Source organism: Chlorocebus sabaeus, chromosome 8 (genome assembly GCF_047675955.1).
Source record: "Chlorocebus sabaeus isolate Y175 chromosome 8, mChlSab1.0.hap1, whole genome shotgun sequence".
Lineage (NCBI taxonomy): Eukaryota > Metazoa > Chordata > Mammalia > Primates > Cercopithecidae > Chlorocebus > Chlorocebus sabaeus.
In genome coordinates, this window is record NC_132911.1 from 89,953,628 (window position 1) to 89,976,431 (window position 22,804).

Genomic DNA, 22,804 nt, shown 5'->3' on the forward strand with positions numbered 1-22,804 from the left:
GGGAGAAGACTGATTGGCTAAGAAACTTGAGACCCAGGAAATGGCTTGGTTTTGAGTTTCTTGGGTTTTCCTTTTGTCTCATACACTCCCAGCTGGATGCTAGAGAATCTTACAGCCCAGAAAGCCAACGGGCACATACAAAAAAGCCCCAAGAAAAGCCTGTTCTCTCTAGCCAAACGACTAGGAAAGGGGCAACCTCACAAGTAGAAAGTCTTTTTTTTTTTTTTTGAGATGGAGTCTCACTCCGTCACCCACGCTAGAGTGCAGTGGTGCAGTCTCGGCTCACTGCAACCTCCGCCTCCCAGGTTCAAGCGATTCTCCTGCCTCGGCCTCCTGAGTAGCTAGGACTACAGGTGCCCGCCACCATGCCCAGCTAATTTTTGTATTTTTAGTAGAGACGGGGTTTTACCATATTGGCCAGGCTGGTCTCGAACTCCTGACCTTGTGATCTACCTGTCTTGGCCTACCAAAGTGCTGGGATTATAGGCGTGAGCCACCACACCTGGCCAAAACAAGAATATCTTTAGATAATAATGACTCTAACCAAGTGCCATGGGAAAAACTGCAACTCCACCCCTTTAAGCAAAGGCTTAGTGGGGGCCCAGATGTCTACCCTCACCTGGCTGTAAATGGGGTCAGAGAGGGCCAAGTGGGAAGCTGGGCCTTTGACCACCTCCCAGCAGTAATAAGCCCTCTTTTAGCCTTGGTGTCAATAGAGGCCACGTGCAGAGTAGTAATAAATCCCAGAATGAGAGGAGAAAAAAAGAAAGGTTGAAAAAGTATTCAAAGAAATAATGGCTGAAAATTCCCCCCATTTGGCAAAAGACACACACCCACTGATTCAAGAAGCTAAGTGAAAGTCCAAACAGGAAAAATCCAGTGAAATCCAGGCCAAGACATGTCATAATCAAGCTTTTGAAAGAAAAAAAGATAAAACAAATCTTGAAAGCTATGGGAAATTACTCCTTACCAATAAGAGAGAAGCAATTTGAACCATAGATTTCTCCTTAGGCACCACGGAGCCAGAAGCAAGCAGTGTAGTATTTTTCAAGCACTAAAGACAAGAAAAAAATTAGCATTTTGTATTCAGTGAAAATATTCTTCAGGAATGAAGGGAAAATCAAGACATTCTAAGATGAAGGAAAACTAAGAGATTTTGTCACCAGCAGACCTACACTAAAAGAATGGCTAAACAAAGCATTTGAAACACAAAGGGAATGATAAAAAGAGTAATTTTGAAACAACAGGAAAAAAGAAAGAACAACAGAAAGGAGAAAAATATGGGTAAATACAATACACTCTTTCTCCTCCTGAGTTTTCTAAATTGTATTTGACAGTTGAAGCAAAATCATTACACTGTCTGATGTGGTTCTCGATGTATATAGAGGAAATATTTATAACAGTTATAAACAGGGAAAGAAAAGACACTTAAAAAGAAGTAAAGTTTTTAATACTGCGCTAAAATTGGGACAGCTACTCTAAAAAATAGTCTTGCAGTTTCTTAAAAAACTAAACATACTCTTACTATGCCATTTAGCAACTGCACTTCAGGGCATTTATCCAAGAATAATAAAAACGTATTTTAATATAAAAATCAGCACAGAGATGTTCTTAACAGTTTTTATTTGTAATAGCCAAAAACTAGAAAAAAACACAAATGTCCATCGATAGGTGAATGGTTAAATACACTGTGGTATATCAATACCATGGAATACTACTCACCAATAAAAAGGAACAAACTGTTTACATGCAACAGCTTGAATGTATTATATGTATCTCAAGAACACCGAGCAGGGCTAAAATAGCCAGTCTCAAAATGTCATTTATTATCTGCTGCCAGTTATATATTATTCAGAAAATGGCAAAATTATAGAGTGGGAGAACTGATTCGCATTTTCTAGGCATTGGGGGTGGTGGGTGGGAAAGGGTGGGTGTGACAATGAAGAGGTGATACCCTGGAGAGCTTCTTCACTGAACTGTGTTTTTCTTAGAAGGCGTTTCTCTTTTTCTATCTCATGCCAGAGTGCTTTGTGAATGACAGTCATTTCTCAGCTATTGCTAATGACACTGAAGTACTAAAATTTTTATTCAGAGAAGAGCAATTCCTCTAACTTACCAAATTATGGTTCTATATTATTTGACCTCTTAGCAACTGTTATAGCACCAGAATGTGGTAGTTATCATACAGAAAATATATTATAGTTATCTTTGAGATCCTTAAATAAGCTAGGGAGCAGGAGGAGAAAGAATAGCTCTAAGATCAAATGGAAATGTTAAAATATCATCTGGCTTGAGCTCTTTTATCTGAACCTTCTAGGGAGAGCCAGCACTTTGATTTTAGGGACCCAACTCTGCTGCTTGCCAGCACTGTGATCTTGGGCAAGGTATTTAGTACTGCTAAGACTCGATTTTCCTTAATAATGGTTCTTACAGCATTGAGTTGTTGTGAAGCTTGAGTGAGAGTGTGCACATAATTACTGCCACATAGTAAAAACCTCAAAAAGAATCAGCATTTAAAAAATGTTTAATATCCTACAATTTTTGAAATTGAGTAATTTGCTCATCACAGTTTTAGGTGACTATGATTTTTACAGGTGTCAAAGGACATTTATCTAGACCATGAGTAGGAGAAAAATTAACCTAACTGAATGGGTGGCTCTGTCACTACTTATGAGGATAACTATCTAAAACAGGGTTTGAATTAGGTAAACACCCTGGTGTCTTTTTGTTCAAAAACTACTCAGGTAATGTCAGCAATTATTTGCTTCGCAACCATTGCCTGCATGACTCCCTGGAGATCTACAAAGATTATAGTCTGGAGAAAGTAAACTGTCTTCTGGTTACACTATGTCCCTGTCACCCCAACAGCCAATGATAATTATATACCTGGTACCTATGTGTGATGGAGATGAGAAAGGGGACAGGAAAGAGACACCCCTGCCCCTCATCGTAGGCCAAGCCCTGGGTTCTCAGTGTTTCTGAGCAACACTGCAAGAACTGGTGTTATTGTTCCATTTTAGAAACAAGGCCACTCAGCAAGAGTTGAAATAAAATTGAACTCAATCTATAAAGCTCTTGCTCATTGCCATATAGGGCTTAGCCTGTCTATTAGTAAAAAAAGTAAAAATAAAAATACTTAATACACACGCATGCACACATTGTAGAGGCACGTCTGGGTGTTATACGCAGGCTGCATCCTACTCACACCATTGACGTTGGTCGCCCGTCAACGTTGCTCTAATAGTCCTCTGCTAATTGGGAATGTTCACAGCTCAGATGCTTTTACATTGCAGGGGGGTTGTGGGGAACAATTAAATGTCTAGAGTCTGCTAAGGGTTATTAAGTGCTAGCAATTGCCCTCTCAGGTAATTGCTTTTGAGCCATAAAGGGACAGTTAAATAAGCACTTCCATTTTAATATCATTTTGAAGAGATAAAAAGGATTCTAAAATTCCATAGTGTCTAAATTTGGTACTGCTGTTCAGGAGGTGAAGAAACTTTATAGTCATGTGCTTTTTATAAAGGGATAATTGCCTGCTTCAAAAACTTCTTTAGTTAGAATTTTTGGGGGTAAGCTGTAGAAGCTCCACAATGAAGGAGACCCCCTTTTCCAGCCAGAAATGAATTCCCTGCCCAGGAAGTCTGTCCCCCATGCAGCCGGACTCTGGAAAGGGGCTGGGAACTGGGGAAAAGCACGTTTCAAGGCAGAAGGAAGGACGTTTGCAAAGCCCCAGAGATGAGAACGCAAGGACACTTGGAGTTTCCTTTGCCTGGGCCGAGCACTGGAGCTGGGGCTGGGGCTGAGCATGTGGGTACTGAAAGACAAGATGAGGAACTTGGATGTTAAGGGCAACGGAGGATACTGACTGCCCTTACTGTATAGATGTTTGTTTACCTCTTCTCCTGTTTTAATATTTACATAAGTCATAATGTTCCCTTCAGTGTAAGGGCAGTCAGTAACCTCCGTTGCTCGGCCCAGGCAAAGGAAACTCCCTGAGTGTCCTTGTGTTCTCATCTCTGGGGCTTTTCAAACGTTCTTCCTTCTGCCTTGAAACGTGCTTTCCCCCAGTTCCCAGCCCCTTTCGGCTGGCCGGCTCATACTAATTCTTCAAGTTTCTACTTGACTGTCATTTCTCTAGCAAGTCTAATTCCAGGACTGGTTTAGTGTCCAGCTATGATTCTCCACACCACCCTATAATTTATTTTGCATAGCATGTATGCCCTATTGTGATTTATTGTAAATGATTCTGTGTCCAGTTCCTCACTTAAGCTGTATTCTCTGTAAAGGAATGCCCCAGGTCTCATTTACTTCTCAACCTCATTGCTTGGAATATCCTAGGTGCCGAGTACATGAGTGAACCAGGACATGCACCCAGGATATCCTGAGCAGAGCTTATATCAAATAAAGAAATCACATTAAAAGGATTAAAATATGAATTAATATGAATTAATAAACTCTTGGGTATGTGGGGAAGGTGGCCTAGAAAATTCACAATGTGATCTCATATGAGGACAGAATTACACAGTATTTTTTAGCATTAAATTTTGAATCCTCAGTGATAGGCTTCATTACAGATTCAAATATAGTAGTCACTTTTTAAAGTAGAGTAAGATGCTTCAGGTCTGTGTTTTTCAACTTTTCAAGCCCTTTGTCCATTCTGATAAACCAAACAAGTTCACATCCTTACCCCTGCCCCATCGCATTTGACAGTGACTATGGAGGGGCTTCTGCCGCATATTCCCACCAGCCAAGGTTTTATTTAGTTAGTTGTTAGAATATTGAATATGCTTTTTCATGGCCAGGTGCAGGCACAGTGACTCACGCCTATAATTCCAGAATTTTGGGAGGCCAAGGTGGGCAGATCACCTGATGTCAGGAGTTTGAGACCAGCTTGGCCAACATGCTGAAACCCTGTACCTACTAAAAATACAAAAATTAGCTGGGCATGGTGGTGAGAGCTTGTAATCCCAGCTACTTGGGAAGTTGAGGCAGGAGAATCACTCGAACCCGGGAGGCGGAGGTTGCAGTAAGCCAAGATTGGGCCACTGCATTCCAGTCAGGGTGACAGAGAGAGACTCTGTCTCAAAAAAAAAAAAAAAAAAAAAAAAGAGTATTGAATATGCCTTTTCAATTTATGACAGTCTCAGAGGTCATATATTTTTCTCCACGTCTCGTAAACTCCAGTGTTTAAAATAAAAAGAGACTCATGTAGTTTCTGAATGAAACAGTGTGTACCTCAAAGGTGTGTATTTTTTACTTGTAGGATTCTTCTTATCCTTTTGCAGTTGTCCTCTAATGATTGAGTTGTCTTCTAAACCAGGTGCAGTTACATGATAGACAATGTGATTCTGCTGATGAATGGTGCATTGCAGAAAAAATCTGTGAAAGAAATTCTGGGGAAGTGCCACCCCTTGGGCCGTTTCACAGAAATGGAAGCTGTCAACATTGCAGAGACACCTTCAGATCTCTTTAATGCCATTCTGATCGAAACACCATTAGGTAGGAACACTTAGATAATTTGGTAGCTGCTTGTGTATGTTATCACAGTCATTAGAAAATGTACTATTTTTTCTTCCCTGTGGTCCAAAAGAAAATGTACTTTGATTTCACAATTTTTTTTCCACGTATACAGTAGCATACTATGCAGATTCCCAGAAGTGGCAGAGACATTAAGGAATCATCTAGTTCAGCTCCCTCATTTTTCAGATGAGGACAAATGAAGCAACCTGCTCAGACCACATATGAACCATTTGTAGTAGAGAAGGAATTGGGGCTCATCTCTCAACCTTCAAACCCTTCACTTTATACCAGGTCATAGCAAATAAATAATAGAACTTGTCATTCTTCCAAAAAAGGTAATTTTCTAGCTTGGTTTTATAGGATTAGTTTCTTGTCCTTCCATTTAAACTTCTGTCTAGATACGGTTGCATATAGGAAGCATTTTGTTTCGGGAAGTTTAAAAATGTCATTTTTCTGAGATGCTCAAGAGCATGACTGAGATGTCAAGTCATCAGAAGCAATGATGAAATGATTGTTAATTTCATTATAATTTGGCACTAACAAGAGTTGTAGTATTCAAAATGCTAAAGAGATAATTGTATAAGCATCATTATCTAATATTGTCAGGAAATCTGGATAGTAGTAATTCACTATTGATCATTTGTCAAAATAGTTGCTGTTTAAAATAGGTATTTTAAAAAGGAAAAAAAAAATATTTGTGTCATCATTAAGCACCTGATGCTGAGATACCATAGGCTAGTCGAGAGAGGTTGAGACCGCAATCAGACAGCCATGAGCATGAAGCCAGGCTCTGCCCGGTCCCAACAAGGTGACTAGGAGCAATTCAATTCATCCCAGTTTCCTCATTTTGGAAATAATCATGTCTTTTTATAACAGAGTTTTAAAAATAAAACACAATTTAAGTACAACTCCATGCTTGGCACATACTAAAGTTGCAAATAATAAATATTATCATTAGATAGTAGAGGAGGGGGGACTTCCAAAAAAGCCTTAAGTGAATAGCTCCAAGGTGTTGTGAAGATTAAGTGAAAGTATATTCAGTGTGTAGTGTAGTGAGTGAGGTTTAGTAGTCCTCAAGCTTTTGGGCACCAGGGTCTGGTTTCGTGGAAGACAACTTTTCCAACATGGGAGAGAGGGGATGGTTTCAGGATGATTCAAACACATTACATTTATTGTGCACATTATTTGTATAATTACTACATTGTAATATCTAAGGAAATAATGATACAACTCACCATAATGTAAAACCAGTGGGAGCCCTGAGCTTATTTTCCTGCAATTAGACAGTCCCATCTGTGGGTGATGGGAGACAGTGACAGATCATCAGGCATTAGACTCTTGTAAGTAGCGTGCAACCTAGATCTCTCACATGCACAGTTCACAATAGGGTTTGCTATCCTATAAGAATCTAATGCTGCCACTGATCCAACAGGAGGCGGAGCTCAGGTGGTAATGCAAGCAATGGGGAATGGTTATATAATTATAATTACAGTTGAAGCCATTCTCTGGCCCACTATTCACCTCAGCTGTGTGGCTCAATTCCTAACAGGCCACGGACCGGTGTTGGTTTGTGGCCTGCGGGTTGGGGCCCCCTGGTTTAGGGCTTACACATGATAAATGCTTAAAAAGTAATAACTGCTTTCATCCTCATTACTATTAGCCTTATTTAGTTGAGTGTATGGATTGCAACTCTGCAGTGTTCTTGTCAGGAGTGAGCAGAGAGTGGTGTGTTCAGGATACATTTTCTACAGTTTATAATCTTGCTTAAGATTCATTTTTTGGTATGGCAATTTCTGCTTTCAGCTCCGTTCTTCCAAGACTGCATGTCTGAAAATGCTCTAGATGAACTGAATATTGAATTGCTGCGCAATAAACTATACAAGGTAATGGTTTTCCCAAATATTGCGTTTTTCTTGATTACACAATATATTGTGACTAGTGTTCTCTAATAAAAGTTACGTTGCTCATTAACCAACTTCTGCAGTTATGAAACTGTGCATATTTGGAATATAACTTTTATAGTTCTGGCCTATTCTCTAGTTAAATGCACGCATGTCAGCTTCCCCTAGCCAGCAAGATATTTGAGAGGAAATAACATGCCCTATTCTTCCATATTCCCAGCTCCTTGCATGGTATCTGGAACATAAAAGGTGTTTGGATGGTGGTAGGTGAATAAGTGGGATGAACAATATCAATCCATTTAAAGCAACCAGCACACATAGTAAACCTGTTATGCAGTGTTCATCTCTGACCTCAATCTTGTTAGTATCCCTGAATCTCACAGCTAATCTGCCCACACAATTTTAATCTATAGTGTGCAGCATACCAGAATGAACAATTTGTGTACACTGCATCATAGGTACCACTTTGCATAATCTGATTGTCTGTCTGGACTGTGCTGCCACCATTTGAGTAGCTGTATATACTATAGACTGAGCAAAATCTGTCCATTTTTACTCAAATAACCATAGCCTCTTTGGACACTCACACAGAGTAACTGAATATATACTGCCATGCCATATATACGGCATGCTGTGTTCAAACATGTGGTCCTTTCAAAAGCGTATTGCAGGCAGTGTTCCTTTTGGTAAAGTGACTTATGGGCCTAGAGGAGGCATCTTTGAGATATAACTAGCAGAAGGCACTGTTCTAAGTAATTTATAGGCCTTAACTCACTTAATCCACCTGGCAAAAATATGATGTTTATGCTATCTCCATTCCTCAGAGGAGAAAACTGAGGCTTGGAGAGCCAAGGTTTCTTTGGAAGAAGTCAGTTAGCTAAAACGTATTAAAGTTGGGATCCAAACTCCAGCAGTCTGACCCTACAACCTTTCCCATATAGCTCCAAGCTCAAAGCTGTCCCAAATGTGCCTCTATAAGAGATTAAATGTCAGCATAGGGCTGAATCTAAAATTATTCACTGATCTCAGAAAAGAACTTGGCACTCTTGTTAAAATAGCAAGAATTAACCATATGAAATAATCCAAAACCATGCAAAAAAAGTGCTTGTTAAGTAATTATAAGTTATGATAAATGCAGTTTTGTCCTTTTCTGGATTTCCTTTTTAGTCTGTGCAACATGCTGCAATATGAAAGCTTCTACCAAGTTTATTATAAAATATCTCCCTATGGGAGATGTAATTCAATTTCCATTAAAGCATTTAATAAACCATGAAAAGCTGATCTAGAAATTTTCAAAAGGAATATATATTCATTATATCACTTTATGATCTTTTTTCTTTTTAAGTCTTACCTTGAGGCATTCTATAAATTCTGTAAGAATCATGGTGATGTCACAGCAGACGTTATGTGTCCCATTCTCGAGGTAAGAAAGAGTCCTTGAATTTTGTTATGCTACATAAGGTGCTTCCATATTTTTTATTGTTTTAACCTTACTTAGATTTCCTTATCTTTGAAGTTTTTTTTTTTATCTAGAAATAAGACAAGCAGGACATTTTACTATGTATATTATTTGATGTATTTTGTTAAGAGTTGTATTTTCCAACTCTTAAGTTGGAGCCTGGAAGTTTTCTACATGGAAAAGTTATCTTGGAATTAGAAAATAATAATGCTTACACAGATTTGGCTATGATTCATTTTGATGTAGCATGTAAAAAATAGATTATAAACAATAAAAATTTAGTATACTGCTGTTACTGGAAAAGAGTCCCACTCCAGACCCCAACAGAGGGTTCTTGAATCTCAGCAAGAAAGAATTTGGGTCCATAAAGTGAAAGTAAGTTTATTAAGAAAGTAAAGGAGTAAAAGCATGGCTACTTCGTAGGCAGAGCAGCCCTGAGGGCTGCTGGTTACTCATGTTTATGGTTATTTCTTGTTTATATGTTGAACAAGGGGTGGATTACTCATGTCTACCCTTTTTAGCCCATATAGGGTAACTTCCTGACATTGTCATGGCATTTGTAAACTGTCATGGTGCTGGTGGGAGTGTAGCAGTGAGGAGGACCATGGTCACTCTTGGTTTTGTAGGTTTTAGCAGGCTTCTTTACTGCAACCTGTTTTATCGGCAAAGTGCTTATGACCTATATCTTTTGCCGACCTGCTATCCCGTCGTGTGACTTAGAACGCATAACCATCTAGGAATGCAGCCCAGTAGGTCTCAGCCTTATTCTACCCAGCTCCTATTCAAGATGGAGTTGCTCTGGTTCAAATGCCTGACACTATGAGTCATGAATGGACTGTAGACACTCAATCATGACCCAGATCCCCTCTGGTGAGGGAACATTGGACAGCTGGGAACCCCCACAGCTTGGCACCAAAAGTCCACTATAACTTCATCCACAGGGACATTGTACCTCATAAATCCTAAAATAAAGGCTGCCCCAAGCATCCCATGAGCGTTCCAGCTTTTGGCAGGAAGACCCCTTGGCTATGTGATTCACAGTGGGTAAGCTCATTTCATTACGTGTCAAACGCCACCATTGGTATCTACCTCTCTGGGTGACGTGATACTCTTGTCAATTCCTCTGAAGGGCTACAGATTTCATCTATGCTGAGGAGTCCTCTTGCGTAAGAATATTGGCCCGCAAATGCATGGGAGAGTCAGGCCAGAGATCAGAAGGAATTGTGGGGCATCCTGCACATACTTTGCACTGAGTATTTTACATCTATTCCTCTTGCTTGTAAATAATTTCCTAATTCACTTAAAAAGAAAACAAAAATCACTTTGGGCTTTTATAAGCCCTTACTTTGCCCTGTGAAACTACATTTTATCTAAAGAATATTTTTCATCATTACATTATCTGGTACAGTGACTTCCCTGGTGGGTGGAATTCTGATTTCAAGAAAAGCCTAATAAGCATTACCCTCTAGGTAAAAAGAAAAAAATTAACTTCATTTGCAAATATTTCAACCTAATGCTCTGAAACCACATATGATAAAATTAGCTCCCCTCAAAACATCTAATCATTAAAATTTTACTTGCTTAATGACTGGTGATATAGAAAAAAGAAACAAAAAGTTTTATAGTTGAAATATTTTGCTATTCGTTATTGAGATTTTGTGTGTTGTTTTTGAGATGTGGCCTCACTCTGTTGCCCAGACTGGAGGAGTGCAGTGGCATGATCATGCCTCACTGCAGCCTCGACCTCTTGGGCTCAAATGATCCTCCCACCTCAGCCTCCTGAGTAACTGGGACCACATGCCCATGCCACCATGCCCAGCTAAGTTTTTTATTTTTTTGAAAAGACCAGGTCTTGGCTGGGCATGGTGTCTCATACCTATAATCCCAGCACTCTGGGTGGCCAAGATGGTGTAGCACCTGAGGTTGGGAGTTTGAGACCAGCCTGACCAACATGGTGAAACCCTGTCTCTAATAACAAAACAAAAAAAAATTAGCCGGATGTGGTGGTGCACGTATGTAATCCCAGATTCTTGGGAGACTGAGGCACAGGAGGCATGAAGGTTGAACCTGGGAGGTGGAGGTTGCAGTGAGCCGAGATTACGCCACTGCACTCCAGCCTGGGCGATGGAGTGAGACTCCATCAGAAGAAAAAAAAAAAAAAAGAAAAGAAAGAAAGAAGGAAAGAAAGAAAGAAAGGAAAGAAAGAAAGAAAGAAAGAAGGGAAAGAAAGAAAGGAAGAAAGGAAAGAAAGAAAGGAAGAAAGGAAGAAAAGAAAGAAAGAAAAGAGAGAGAGAAAGAAAGAAAGAAAGAAAGAAAGAAAGAAAGAAAGAAAGAAAGAAAGAAAGAAAGAAAGAAAGAAAGAAAGGAAGGAAGGAAGGAAGGAAGGAAGGAAGGAAGGAAGGAAGGAAGGAAGGAAGGAAGGAAGGAAGGAAGAAAGAAAGAAGGAAAGAAAGAAAGAAAGAAAGAAAGAAAGAAAGAAAGAAAGAAAGAAAGAAAGAAAGAAAGAAAGAAAGAAAGATGAGGTCTATTTATGTATTTATGTTGTCCCAACCTGAAATTCTTAAAATAAAGCCTAAATAGTTATGAAGTGAAAATCTTATCATTAAAGATCTCCAAAAAATATTTTTGTCCTTATCTATATTGTACAGAAAGTAGATATCGAATAAATAAATAACATTTTTAAGGCATAGTAAATGACAGAATGAAAAATAGTCTCTCTCAGTCATGCTAATCATGCAACGTGAGTAACTAGTGACCCTATGAAGCCTTGCCCTTTCTTTTCATAAATTCAGCTACTAGCCACACTATAAGAATCCGTATTATCTATGGCTCAAAAGTAGAATTTCTACTCAGCATAATTCTTGTGGTTTAAAAATGGTTTGTGTACTTTCTACCTGTGAAATATGTGAAACAAAAGTTATATGAAGACTCATAACCTTATCAAAGGTATACAATAGCACTATTGCTGAGTGCTTTATATACATGAATTCACTTAGACTTCAAAACCACACAGAATAGGTAGTCTAGTGTCTGTTTTTCAGAAGGAGCAACTGAGGCACAGAAAAGGCTAGTAACTTACCTTATGTCTCACAGCTAGTAAGTCAGGATTGGAATGCAGGCAGTTGGCTCCGGTACTTATGTGCTTATCCACTGTGCCATAGTGCCTCTGCATTAAATTCACCATTCACAATTCTTTTATATAAACATAAATGCTAATTCATAAGCAAGCTCATACTGTGTACTATAAAAATCGGTAAATAGGTAAGGTAAGAATTATGTCTTTGAATAGGTAAGAAATAGGTAAGAATTATGTCTTTGTAATCCTCGGTAATGTAAAAAAAAATAGTATCAGAAAAATGCTTATCACTGGGATGATATGATCAAATTATGATATGCCCAGTGTTCTCATTGTACTTTTCCAATCTTCCTGGTATCAGATTAGATTCGTTGTTTGTTTGTTTCAAACAGCGTTAAAAAAGAATGCAGCTAGGCATGGTAGTTTATGCCTGCAATCCCAGCACCTTGGGGGACCTATGCAGAAGAATTGCTTGAAGCCAGGAGTTTGAGACCAGCCTGGACAACATAGCAAAACCCCACCTCTACAAAAATACAGAAATTAACCAGGCCTGGTGGAACATACCTATAGTCCTGGCTACTCAGGAGGCTGAGGTGGGAAGATCACCTCAGCCCAGAAGTTCCAGGTTACAGTGAGCCATAAACCACCTCACTCCAGGCTGGGCGACAGAGTGAGATCCTGTCTCTAAAAAATAAAAATAAAAATCCGTTGAACCATTTTTATTTATATAGAAATATCAGCTACATAGGGCATGGAGTTAAAACATTTATAATTATATGATCAAAGGGTGTTTGTCAGTTTACATAAATACTTTCGATCGTGTAATTACCTCCCTTTTATTTTTGTAACTATAGAGCACTTACTATTTATAAATTCCATGTGTATTCTCATTTAGTCTCATTTGGCCGGAGACTTAATATGGTAGAAGAGACCATTAACCTCAGCTTACATGTGAAAATCTGACCTAATTACAAGATTATAACTTCATATGAAAAAAAAAGAAATTGACTTATGTTCAAGGCAAATGCACTGTAGTATAATATTTGCCTTTTACTCCTACTCTTCAATCTTATGGTTAATAGGGAAGTGAAAAACAAGCATAAAATATGTTTGTTTGATCTCTACTGGTCAGTGTATGCGCTGATAAGGCTGGGCTCCATTCCAGTTCACTTTACTCTTTTCCATTGCCACTGACACCTCTGCCTACTGCCTCCTGCCAGGTGTGCCCTTCTTCCCAACAGTATATTGCTATCTCTTGCAATAACAACAAAAAATAAGGTCTAGTTTTAACATGAGTATGTTTTTATAGGGAAGAGTAAAAGGAAAGGTACAGGACTGCCAACATACACCATACCACACAGCATGCCAACTCTCTGCAAGAAACAGGAGCTAAGTCACACTAACACCAGACCATTCGGTCTCCTCTAATCAAATGCGTGTCAAACTCTGCTTGGGGATGGTCAAAGAACAGTCCTTTTCCAATTCTAAAATGAGGGGTTTTTTCCCTAAGAGGATAATACACACACGTACCCAAAAGAGCCTCTAGACTAGAAAAGTAAGGTAGATATATAGTCAGTTATGATAAAAGGAAAATGGAATGTAATCAGGGTTCAAAGGGAATCATATCCAATTAGAGAAGAAATGGAAGGACTTCTTATGAAAAAGATGACAATTGATGGGACGCGAATGCAGGGAGGATTTCGGCATGCAGAGTTATGGAAGAGAGCACATGTGTGGTAGGCTAAGGAAAGAAGTGGTAACAAGGACAAGAAGGTAGTGAGAAGATGGAGGGCTCTGATAACCTGTATCAGCCAAAGCCCTTTCTTCTTGTATTCATATTCTCTCCCCAGCTATCTGTCCTTCCCACTTCTCCAATTGCTTTTCCAATGACTGAGCGATGACAATTCCTCCAAAACATCCTGTTTTACTTCCTGCAGCTCCCTCCTCCAACCTGGCCTCTGCTGTTTGCATGTCTGCAATGCTGCCTACCTTGCCCTAATTCTCTTATAAGATCGTAACATTTTAGAATCAGAGAGCACATTAAAGAACATCTGGGACAATTACCTCCATTGTTGCTCTTGCTGCCCTAATTTTTGTCTGAAGTTTTCTTATTGCCATGAAATCTTCCTCTTGCATTTCTTCTCTTATCCCTAGAAGGTCTAAAATTACTGACAGGACTGGTTATATTCAGTAGCCAGAGACAGCTGCCTTTGCTTCCAAATAAAGCCACTCCCTACTTTTCAGCTCACCCATAATCTCCATGAGAGCAATCAAAAGGATCAGATGGAACTAACTCTCACTCTCCTGATAGAAAACACCTGTTCTTACATAACAGTTCCGGTGAAATCTGTTGCAAGTTGGGTTTTGTTATCGGTTAACCAGTCAAAAGCTGATTAGAGGATAGCACAGCAATTCTTTTCAGCTTTCATGTGCATACAGATAGCCTGGGAATCCTATGAAAATGCAGATTCTGGTTGAGTAGGGCTGGACTGTGGCCTGAGACTCTGCACTTCTAACAAGCTTCCAGGTGACGTCAAAGCTACTGAGCCACAAAATATTGCTTTGAATAGCAACATTATGGAGAATGTTGGAGAATTTTCAAAGTATTAGGGGATCACACATCACTCTGTTGGATTCAGTAAGTACTTAAGACTTTCTTATGTGTCAGGCACTGGCTATTAAAAATGGAACAAAAGGCTGGGCATGGTGGCTCATGCCTGTAATCCTAACACTTAGAAGGCCCAGGAGGGAGGATTTCTTGAGCCTAGGAGTTCATGACCAGCCTGGGCATTATGGCAAAATCCCATCTCTACAAGAAAAATTAGCCAGGCATGGTGTCACGTGCCTGTAGTCCCTGCCACTTGGGAGGCTGAAGTGGGAGGATCACCTGAGCCCTGGGAGGTTGAGGTTGCAGTGACTCCTGACCTACCACTGCACTCCAGCCTGGATGAGAGAGTGAGACCCAATCTCAAAAGAAAAAAAAAAAGAACAATGAAGTGGGGAGAAACACAGGCACAGATTTCAAAATGAAGTGGTAAGTAATGGACATTTGGAGTACCTAGAGAATTGCTGCTTAGCCCAAGGAAACCATGGCAAGCCCCCACAGTAGGTAGAGGAGGAGTCCCTGAAGAAGAGACTGAGATGGAATGGCCAGAGTCGATAGGAGGAGAACCAAGAGACAGTAGAAACATGGAGTTCAAAGGAATATAAATGAAATTTCAAGAAAGACTTGAGGGGTCAGATGAAATAGTAATGATGGAGGGATGGGAGCCCAGGTGCCTAGTGGTGTTCAGCACAGAGAAGACAGGCTGTGAGTATGTGTTGACCTATCTTGAAGATCGTTAGCCACACTCCAGCATCTTACAAAGAAGAAAACTTCTTGAGAGAAACATGACTTGTCCCACCCCACATAGTTCTTAGCTAGTCTTAGATTTATTGATACCTCACCTAGGACACTAACAAAGAAAACCAAAGGCATGAAAGTATAAACAAATGGTAGGTAGCACAAAATTTCATTATGTAAAAAGTTATGCTGACATTGACAACTAGGAAGGGATATTAACATGTATGGCATGCACTTTTTGTTCCAAATATCATTCTAAGCACTTCCACTTATATTACCTGGTTCTGTCCCTGAATGAACCCTAAGAAATAGGTATTATTCTCCTTTTTATAGAAGAGACACTTGCGACGCTGGTGGCCTAATGTGACAGAGACACGTGAGGAATTCATTGCAGGGTGCCCGGGAAATAAAGCTTACTGGGGTTTCAGGAGTCATAGGTCATCATTGCTGCTGTGTGATCCTTCTCTGGCAAGCAGAGTTACTCCATTACAAGAAAAGACTAGGGGAACACTAATAACACATGTCTGGAGTATAATTAGACATAGATCCAGAAAGGAAAGCAAATCATTTCAGAAATGAATTTGTGTAGTTAAGAGTCTGTTTATAGCATTTAGCAGTTTATTAGATTTTACTGGTTTTTGTCTTGCACATTCAGTTTGAGGCCGACAGACGTGCTTTCATCATCACTTTTAACTCCTTTGGTACTGAATTGAGCAAAGAAGACCGGGAGACCCTCTATCCAACCTTCGGCAAGCTCTATCCTGAGGGGTTGCGGCTGTTGGCTCAAGCAGAAGACTTTGACCAGATGAAGAACGTAGCAGATCATTACGGAGTATGTGATGACACTGGCTTCCCTAAGTCCCTTGTGTTAATTCATTTCCATGTGCTTTAGAAGCTCACACATCAAATGTCCACTTACACTCGAAAGAAGTAATAACATTTGTAAGGTAGCAAGCAGTGCTGAAGCAAGCTTCAGCAAGGGACAAGTTAAGTTTCCAGCCCAAGCTGCTAATTTTTAAGGTTCCTGCCAAGCAAGTACTTGTTTAAATCTCCAGGGAATGGTCATCTGAGCACTCCTTTTGAAGTGTTTGATAAAGCAAGTTCCCTCAGGAGGCTGGTGGAGTGTTCTGGAAATGTGAGCTCATATCAACGTTATGTAAAATAGTCTGATCCAGCAGCCTTTTCAGGTACCCACTAAGGAAACAAGGTTAGGCACAGAACGTCTAGGTGGACTGCAAGGAAGGCTATGGATGTATTAGTTTTTCCACTCACCTTGCTGAGTGGCCAGAAATCAGGAGAGGAAAGACAGCTGCTTGTGTCGTTCCCCCACTCCAGCATCCAGTTGCTCTTGGAGCACCTAAAACTCCTCAGCTTAAGGTTGTACGCGTCGGCTCAGCTTCCATTCCCTCTGACTTGCACAGAGTTACATAACCTCCAGGTAACTTTTCCAGGGCTAGAATGACACTCATCTTTTCCTGTGGGGTTCTGAAGCACTCCAGGAAAGATGAAAGTCAGCAAATGCATAAACTTTGTGACATCTCATAAGTAATTGCGTGAGACTCTTTAGCACAATATGAAAATTTGAATTTCTCCCACATTCCACCCCTTCCACACTGGAAATCGCATGTGAATTTTATCAATTTTCATCTCAAAGAACCTATGAGCCCATACCGATCAAATCATGAGCATTCACTGAGCTTCTATAATGTACCTAGCTAGCCCCAAGACCCTGAGTGAGAAAATGAGTTCAAACACTGTATACTGAGAGTTGAATTGCCTTGTAGCCCTAAACAAGCCAGTAGGCTAGAATTTCATCCTCACTCTTGTTATTTGGATTTTTGGTTGTTTCTTTGGGAGACCAAAATCCTATAAAAAAAAACCTTCAGTCCTCCTGGTATAGTTTTTTTTTCTTAAATATGTGCACAATTTCTATAATGCTAGGAAAAATATACTTACATACATTTATAAGAAATGAAAATGTATTTAAAATTAACGTTTTTGTTTTTAAGGTATACAAACCTTTATTTGAAGCTGTAGGTGGCAGTGGGGGAAAGACATTGGAGGACGTGTTTTACGAGCATGAGGTATGACAAGTGAAAAATGCTATTAGCTTATTTTTCTTTTACTGCGGATTTTATATATTTTCTTACTTTGGATTTTCTTTTTACAACTGATCATGTCAATTGATTAGGCACATTCATAGCCTGATAGGCAGTATTACTGTATCATTACTACAAAGTTACACACACACCTAGGAATCTTCATGCTAGCAGTGCTGCTAAAGTTTGGAGCTTTTCTTTTTTCTTTTTTTTCCCCTTCTAAAAGAGTTTACTTAAAAACTGCAGGAATTAATGGAAGTACATTCCATTCCTCATGGAATTTGCTGAAGAACATTATTACAAATGCTACAAATCTTAGTGTAAAATTTTGGTTAATCATACTAGATAATGTTTCTTTTTTTAAAAAAAAAATTATTATACTTTAAGTTCTGGGATACATGTGCACAACGTGCAGGTTTGTTACATAGGTATACATGTGCTATGGTGGTTTGCTGCACCCCTCGACCCATCATCTACATTAGGTATTTCTCCTAATGCTATCCCTCCCCTATGCTCCCCCCTGCCCCTGCCACCAACAGGCCCCAGTGTGTGATGTTCCCCTCCCTGTGCTCATATGTTCTCATTGTTCAACTCCCACTTATGAGTGAGAAGGTGTGGTGTTTGGTTTTCTGTTCCTGTGTTAGTGTGCTGAGAATGATGGTTTCCAGCTTCATTCATGTCCCTGCAAAAGACATGAACTCATCATTTTTTATGGCTGCATAGTATTCCACTGTGTATATGTGCCACATTTTCTTTATCCTGTCTATCATTGATAGGCATTTGGGTTGGTTCCAAGTCTTTGCTATTAGGAACAGTACCGTAATAAACATGTGCACATGTATCTTTATAATAGAATGATTTATAATCCTTTGGGTATATACCCAGTAACGGGATTGCTGGGCCAAATGGTGGTGTTGGTTCTAGATCCTTGAAGAATTGCCACACTATGTTCCACAATGGTTAAACTAATTTACACTCCCACTAACAGTGTAAAAGTTATCCTATTTCAATTTGGAGCTTTTCTTGTAATTCTACTTTAATAACTTCCATTGTCTACATTTATCTGCAGAGTGACACTCTCCATTTAGAACTTTCTGAGTTGTCACCATACTCCTCTATTAGGCCCAATTTAGAGATTGCTTATTTAAACACAAATAAGCACTGCACATGTACAAGCCAGTCGGCAGCTTAATATTATTTCATAATGTTCCAAATAAGTTGATGATCTGTGTTACTTTTTTTCTTTCCTCAGGTACAAATGAATGTGCTGGCATTCAACAGACAGTTCCACTACGGTGTGTTTTATGCATATGTAAAGCTGAAGGAACAGGAAATGAGAAATATTGTGTGGATAGCAGAATGTATTTCACAGAGGCATCGAACTAAAATCAACAGTTACATTCCAATTTTATAACCCAAGTGAAGTTCTCAAATGCAGAAAATTATAAATGTTGAAAGGAAGTTATTGAAGAAAATAAAAGAAATTATGTTATATTATCTAGACTACACAAAAGTAAGCCACACTATATCTTCTTGAGCTGCAAATCCATGGAAACACAGTAAGCCAGCCCTGAAACAAAGCATTTCCTTATTCTCAGTGGCATTAGGTCTTGTTTCCACATGTCTGTCTCATTCTTCACTGGGTCTTACAGGTTAATTTTAATTAACCCTATGGTATTTTTCTTATTCTTGTTTGATCATGTTAAAAATTGGACCTAATAAAAGTATTTTATTCATGCTTTTCCATGCTTCGCTACAGGTCCAAATACTGAATGTCTCCTTTGCTTTTTCTCTTTTAAATTTTTTTCTAGACAAGGTCTCAGTCTGTCACCTAGGCTACAGTGCAGTGGTGTGATCACAGCTCACTGCAGCCTCCACTTCCCAGGCTCAAGTGAGCCTCCCACTTCTCAGCCTCCCAAGTAGCTGGGACTACAAGTGCACACCACCACACAAGGCTAATTTTTGTATTTTTTGTAGAGACAGGGTTTCTACATATTACCCAGGCTAGTGTCGAATTCCTGGGCTCAAGGGATCCACGATCCCCCTTGGCCTCCCAAAGTGTTGGGATTACATGCGTGAGCCACTGTGCTGGGCTTCATTGACATTTTAACTGTCTGTTCCTCGCCTAGATTCACAGAAATCCAAAGCTGTATGTAGCCAACATGGTTCACATTTGTTGGAGAATGTGTTTTTTATTTGTTTTGCTTTTTTTTTTTTTTTTTTTTTTTGAGACAGAGTTTCACTCTGTCGCCCAGGTTGGAGTGCAGTGGCATGATCTCGGCTCACTGCAACCTCTGCCTCCTGGATTCAAGCAACTCTCTGCCTAAGCCTCCCAACTAGCTGGGATTACAGGCACCCACCACCACACCCGGCTAATTTTTTGTATTTTTAGTAGAGCCGGGGTTTCACCATCTTGGCCAGGCTGATCTTGAACTCCTGATGTCATGATCCACCCTCCTTGGCCTCCCAAAGTGCTGGGATTACAGGCCCCTTGTTCAGCCACCACACCTGGCCCCTTATTTTGTTTTTCTAATATACTTTGATCCAATCAGCTTGAGAAAGCAACACAACTCCAAATCCTATCTTCTAGATGTAAGCAGTGTTCAATTTGTTAATAAATTTGCTTTTCACACCTTTCTCTAAATAAAAGGTATATCTCTCTTTCTTGTGGTTTCTTCCTTCTTTACATGAGAAGAAAATGACCTCCTTAATTGCAGTTTACTCATTCAAAAATCGCTAGTTCAGTTTGCAGGGTATGGATTCTCTATTAAAATCTCAGTAGCAATGGTGCATAGAGCTACCAGGAAAACAAAGGCAACACAGCACTGCTCAAGTCCTTCCTTTAAATATAAAAGATATTCCTAAATGTAAAATCTACATTTGCTATGTTTTAAAAAATAAACCCGTATATATTTGAAAATTCTTCAAATCGGAATATTTACAGAGAGTATACAAATATTGATACCTAGAATTAGATGCATAGAACAAAGAGTAAATCGAATTTTCTGCAAAAATCCAGCTTTTTTAGTCAAATATTTTAGTAATTTTAGTGATAGGAACTTTTTGTTGTTGTTGAAACAGGGTCTTGCTCCATCACCCAGGCTGGAATGCAGGGGTGGGATCACAGCTCACTGGAGCCTCAACCTCGCAGGTTCAAGTGATCCTCCTACCTCTCAGCCTCCCAAGTAGCTGGAACTAGAGGTGTGTGCCACCACAACTGGCTAATTCTTTTTCTTTTTTAAGGTAGAGATAGTGTCTCTACATGTTGCCCAGGCTGATCTCAAACTCCTGGGCTCAGGCATTCCTCCCACCTCAACTTCCCAAAGTGCTAGGAATACAGCCACCACACCCAGCCAATGGAACTTTTAAGCATACAGTAAAGTAGTGGCTCATAGAACCAGGAAGAAAGCCAAGCACCCTGCCTCACATCTATGCAGGAGGCCCAACCCACACTGGGGTCCTGATGGTATCTGAGGTGCCCCCTGGAGGACTCTAGTGCAGACCCATCAGCTGGAACCAAAGCAGCCACTGACCAAGTAAGGCCCCTGGTCTGGAAAGCATCTTTCCTGCCTTGCTCAGGATGCTGTCCTTCACGGTGGGGGACCTGGACCCAGAGACACCTCTGTTGTTCATTTTAACTTGTGGTTTTCGATGATGGATTTAAGGCTTAGGGCTCCCTTAAAGGTTGGGAGAAAAGACACTAATGGGAAAGGGGTAGCTTGAAGAAAAACTCCAAGGTGATTCTCAGACTATCCCCTTCCCACCCCACCTCTCTGTGGTATGGGTAGGGCCCTTAATGTGCCACAAGGCTGTAGGCCGAAGTTAAATTCTGTTTTCCGGGATATAAACAGAAGATTCCAATCCTTCTAACCCCTTCCTCAGCCACCCAAGAGTCCAACCGTTATGTGAATATAGAAGAAAGGAACTTCCCTAATCCCTTGGGGCAAGTAGAAAGTGTGCCCCTGGCACGGATAAGGATATATACGTTGCGATTTGAAGAATTTACCTTGAAGTTTCATAGCTTTTCAGTGGCTGAGCAGGGATCTGACTGCTTCATCATGCCTCAGGGAACTGGGCTGCAATGGAAAACATGAACCTTTGAAAAACATCTTACAAAATGAGGCCCAAAAGTTCAGGTACTGTATATGGAACACGGAAAACAGTGAAGCAAAAACTAATTTCTTGGGCAGGGTGCAGTGGCTCACACCTGTAATCCCAGCATTTCGGGAGGCCAAGGCAAGTGAATCACTTGAGGTCAGGCATTTGAGACCAGCCTGGCCAACATGGTAAAACCCCGTCTCTGCTAAAAACACAAAAATTAGCCAGATGTGGTGACACATGCCTGTAGTCCCAGCTACTCGGGAGGCTGAGGTGGGAGGATTGCTTGAGCCTGAGAGGCAGAGGTTGCAGTAAGTCAAGATTGAACCACTACATTCCAGCCCGGGCCACACAGCAAGACTCCGTCTCAAAAAAAAAAAAAAAAAAAAAAATCTTGTTCTAAGTGACTGAAGCTGAGGCACCTCACCATCCCTTCTCTACTCTCCTCCTGAACATTTCATCAGTCCCTCAAATTCCTCCTCTATCTGCTGCAGTTAGTGTCAGAACATTATATTCCAATTAAACTCCAGGCAGAATTCTTGGTGGTCTGCAGCCAGTCCTGTCTGTATTCTGAGGGTCTCCAGCCTTCTGCTCCCATCCATTGCTCTCAGAGGTTCACAGGTCCTCTATCAGCCTATCTGAGGGCAGAATTTGCTAGTCCTCTAATGAGATTTTGCAGTTGCAGAATTGTGTTGCTCTATGGGATACAAATGTAGCAGCTGCAATTCTCAGGACATTTGGAGAACATTTCAGAAGAAATGCAGTCATTTTGGTTGTTCGGATGCTTTAGGAAAAAGGAACACTGACTGAGGGCTGGTGGGGATAGTGAATTTGAGTTTGGCCCAGAAGCTAAGTATTACTGAACAATGACAGAATTCCATTAAGCACCCTGGAGGGCCCCCCATCCCCTCCACAGCATGGCAACAGTGTAACAGGGCATTGGGAGGCTAAAAGAAATATTTATAGGCCTGGCTCACTCGTGTACTCCCAGAACTTTGGGAGGCTGAGGTGGGCAGATCACTTGAGGTCAGGAATTTGAGATCAGCCTGGCCAACATGGCGAAATCCCATTTCTACTAAAAATACAAAAATTAGCCAGGCGTGGTGGCACACGCCTGTAATCCCAGCTGCTCGGGCGTTGAGGCAGGAGAACCCCTTGAACCCAGGAGGCGGAGGTTGCAGTGAGCCGAGATCGCACCACTGCCCTCCAGCCTGGCGACAGAGCAAGACTCCAACTCAAATAACAAAACAAATTGTAGAGTGAAGAAAGTCTTGGTGATAATCAGATCTGAGGCGCTTCATTAATAGT

At 40.4% G+C, this 22,804-nt stretch overlaps 1 protein-coding gene across 1 annotated transcript in view; it reads left to right on the forward strand.

The window, feature by feature from the left end:
• The window catches only part of ATP6V0D2 (ATPase H+ transporting V0 subunit d2), a 56,252-nt gene extending 36,193 nt beyond the window's left edge, over positions 1-20,059 (forward strand). The window contains exons 3-8 of the mRNA XM_008001010.3: positions 5,321-5,499; positions 7,324-7,403; positions 8,767-8,844; positions 15,955-16,131; positions 17,309-17,383; positions 18,651-20,059. Of these exons, the coding sequence (XP_007999201.1) occupies positions 5,321-5,499; positions 7,324-7,403; positions 8,767-8,844; positions 15,955-16,131; positions 17,309-17,383; positions 18,651-18,812 (751 nt within the window). The 3' untranslated portion in view covers positions 18,813-20,059. The remainder of the gene's footprint in view (positions 1-5,320; positions 5,500-7,323; positions 7,404-8,766; positions 8,845-15,954; positions 16,132-17,308; positions 17,384-18,650) is intronic.
• Positions 20,060-22,804: the final 2,745 nt, after the last annotated feature.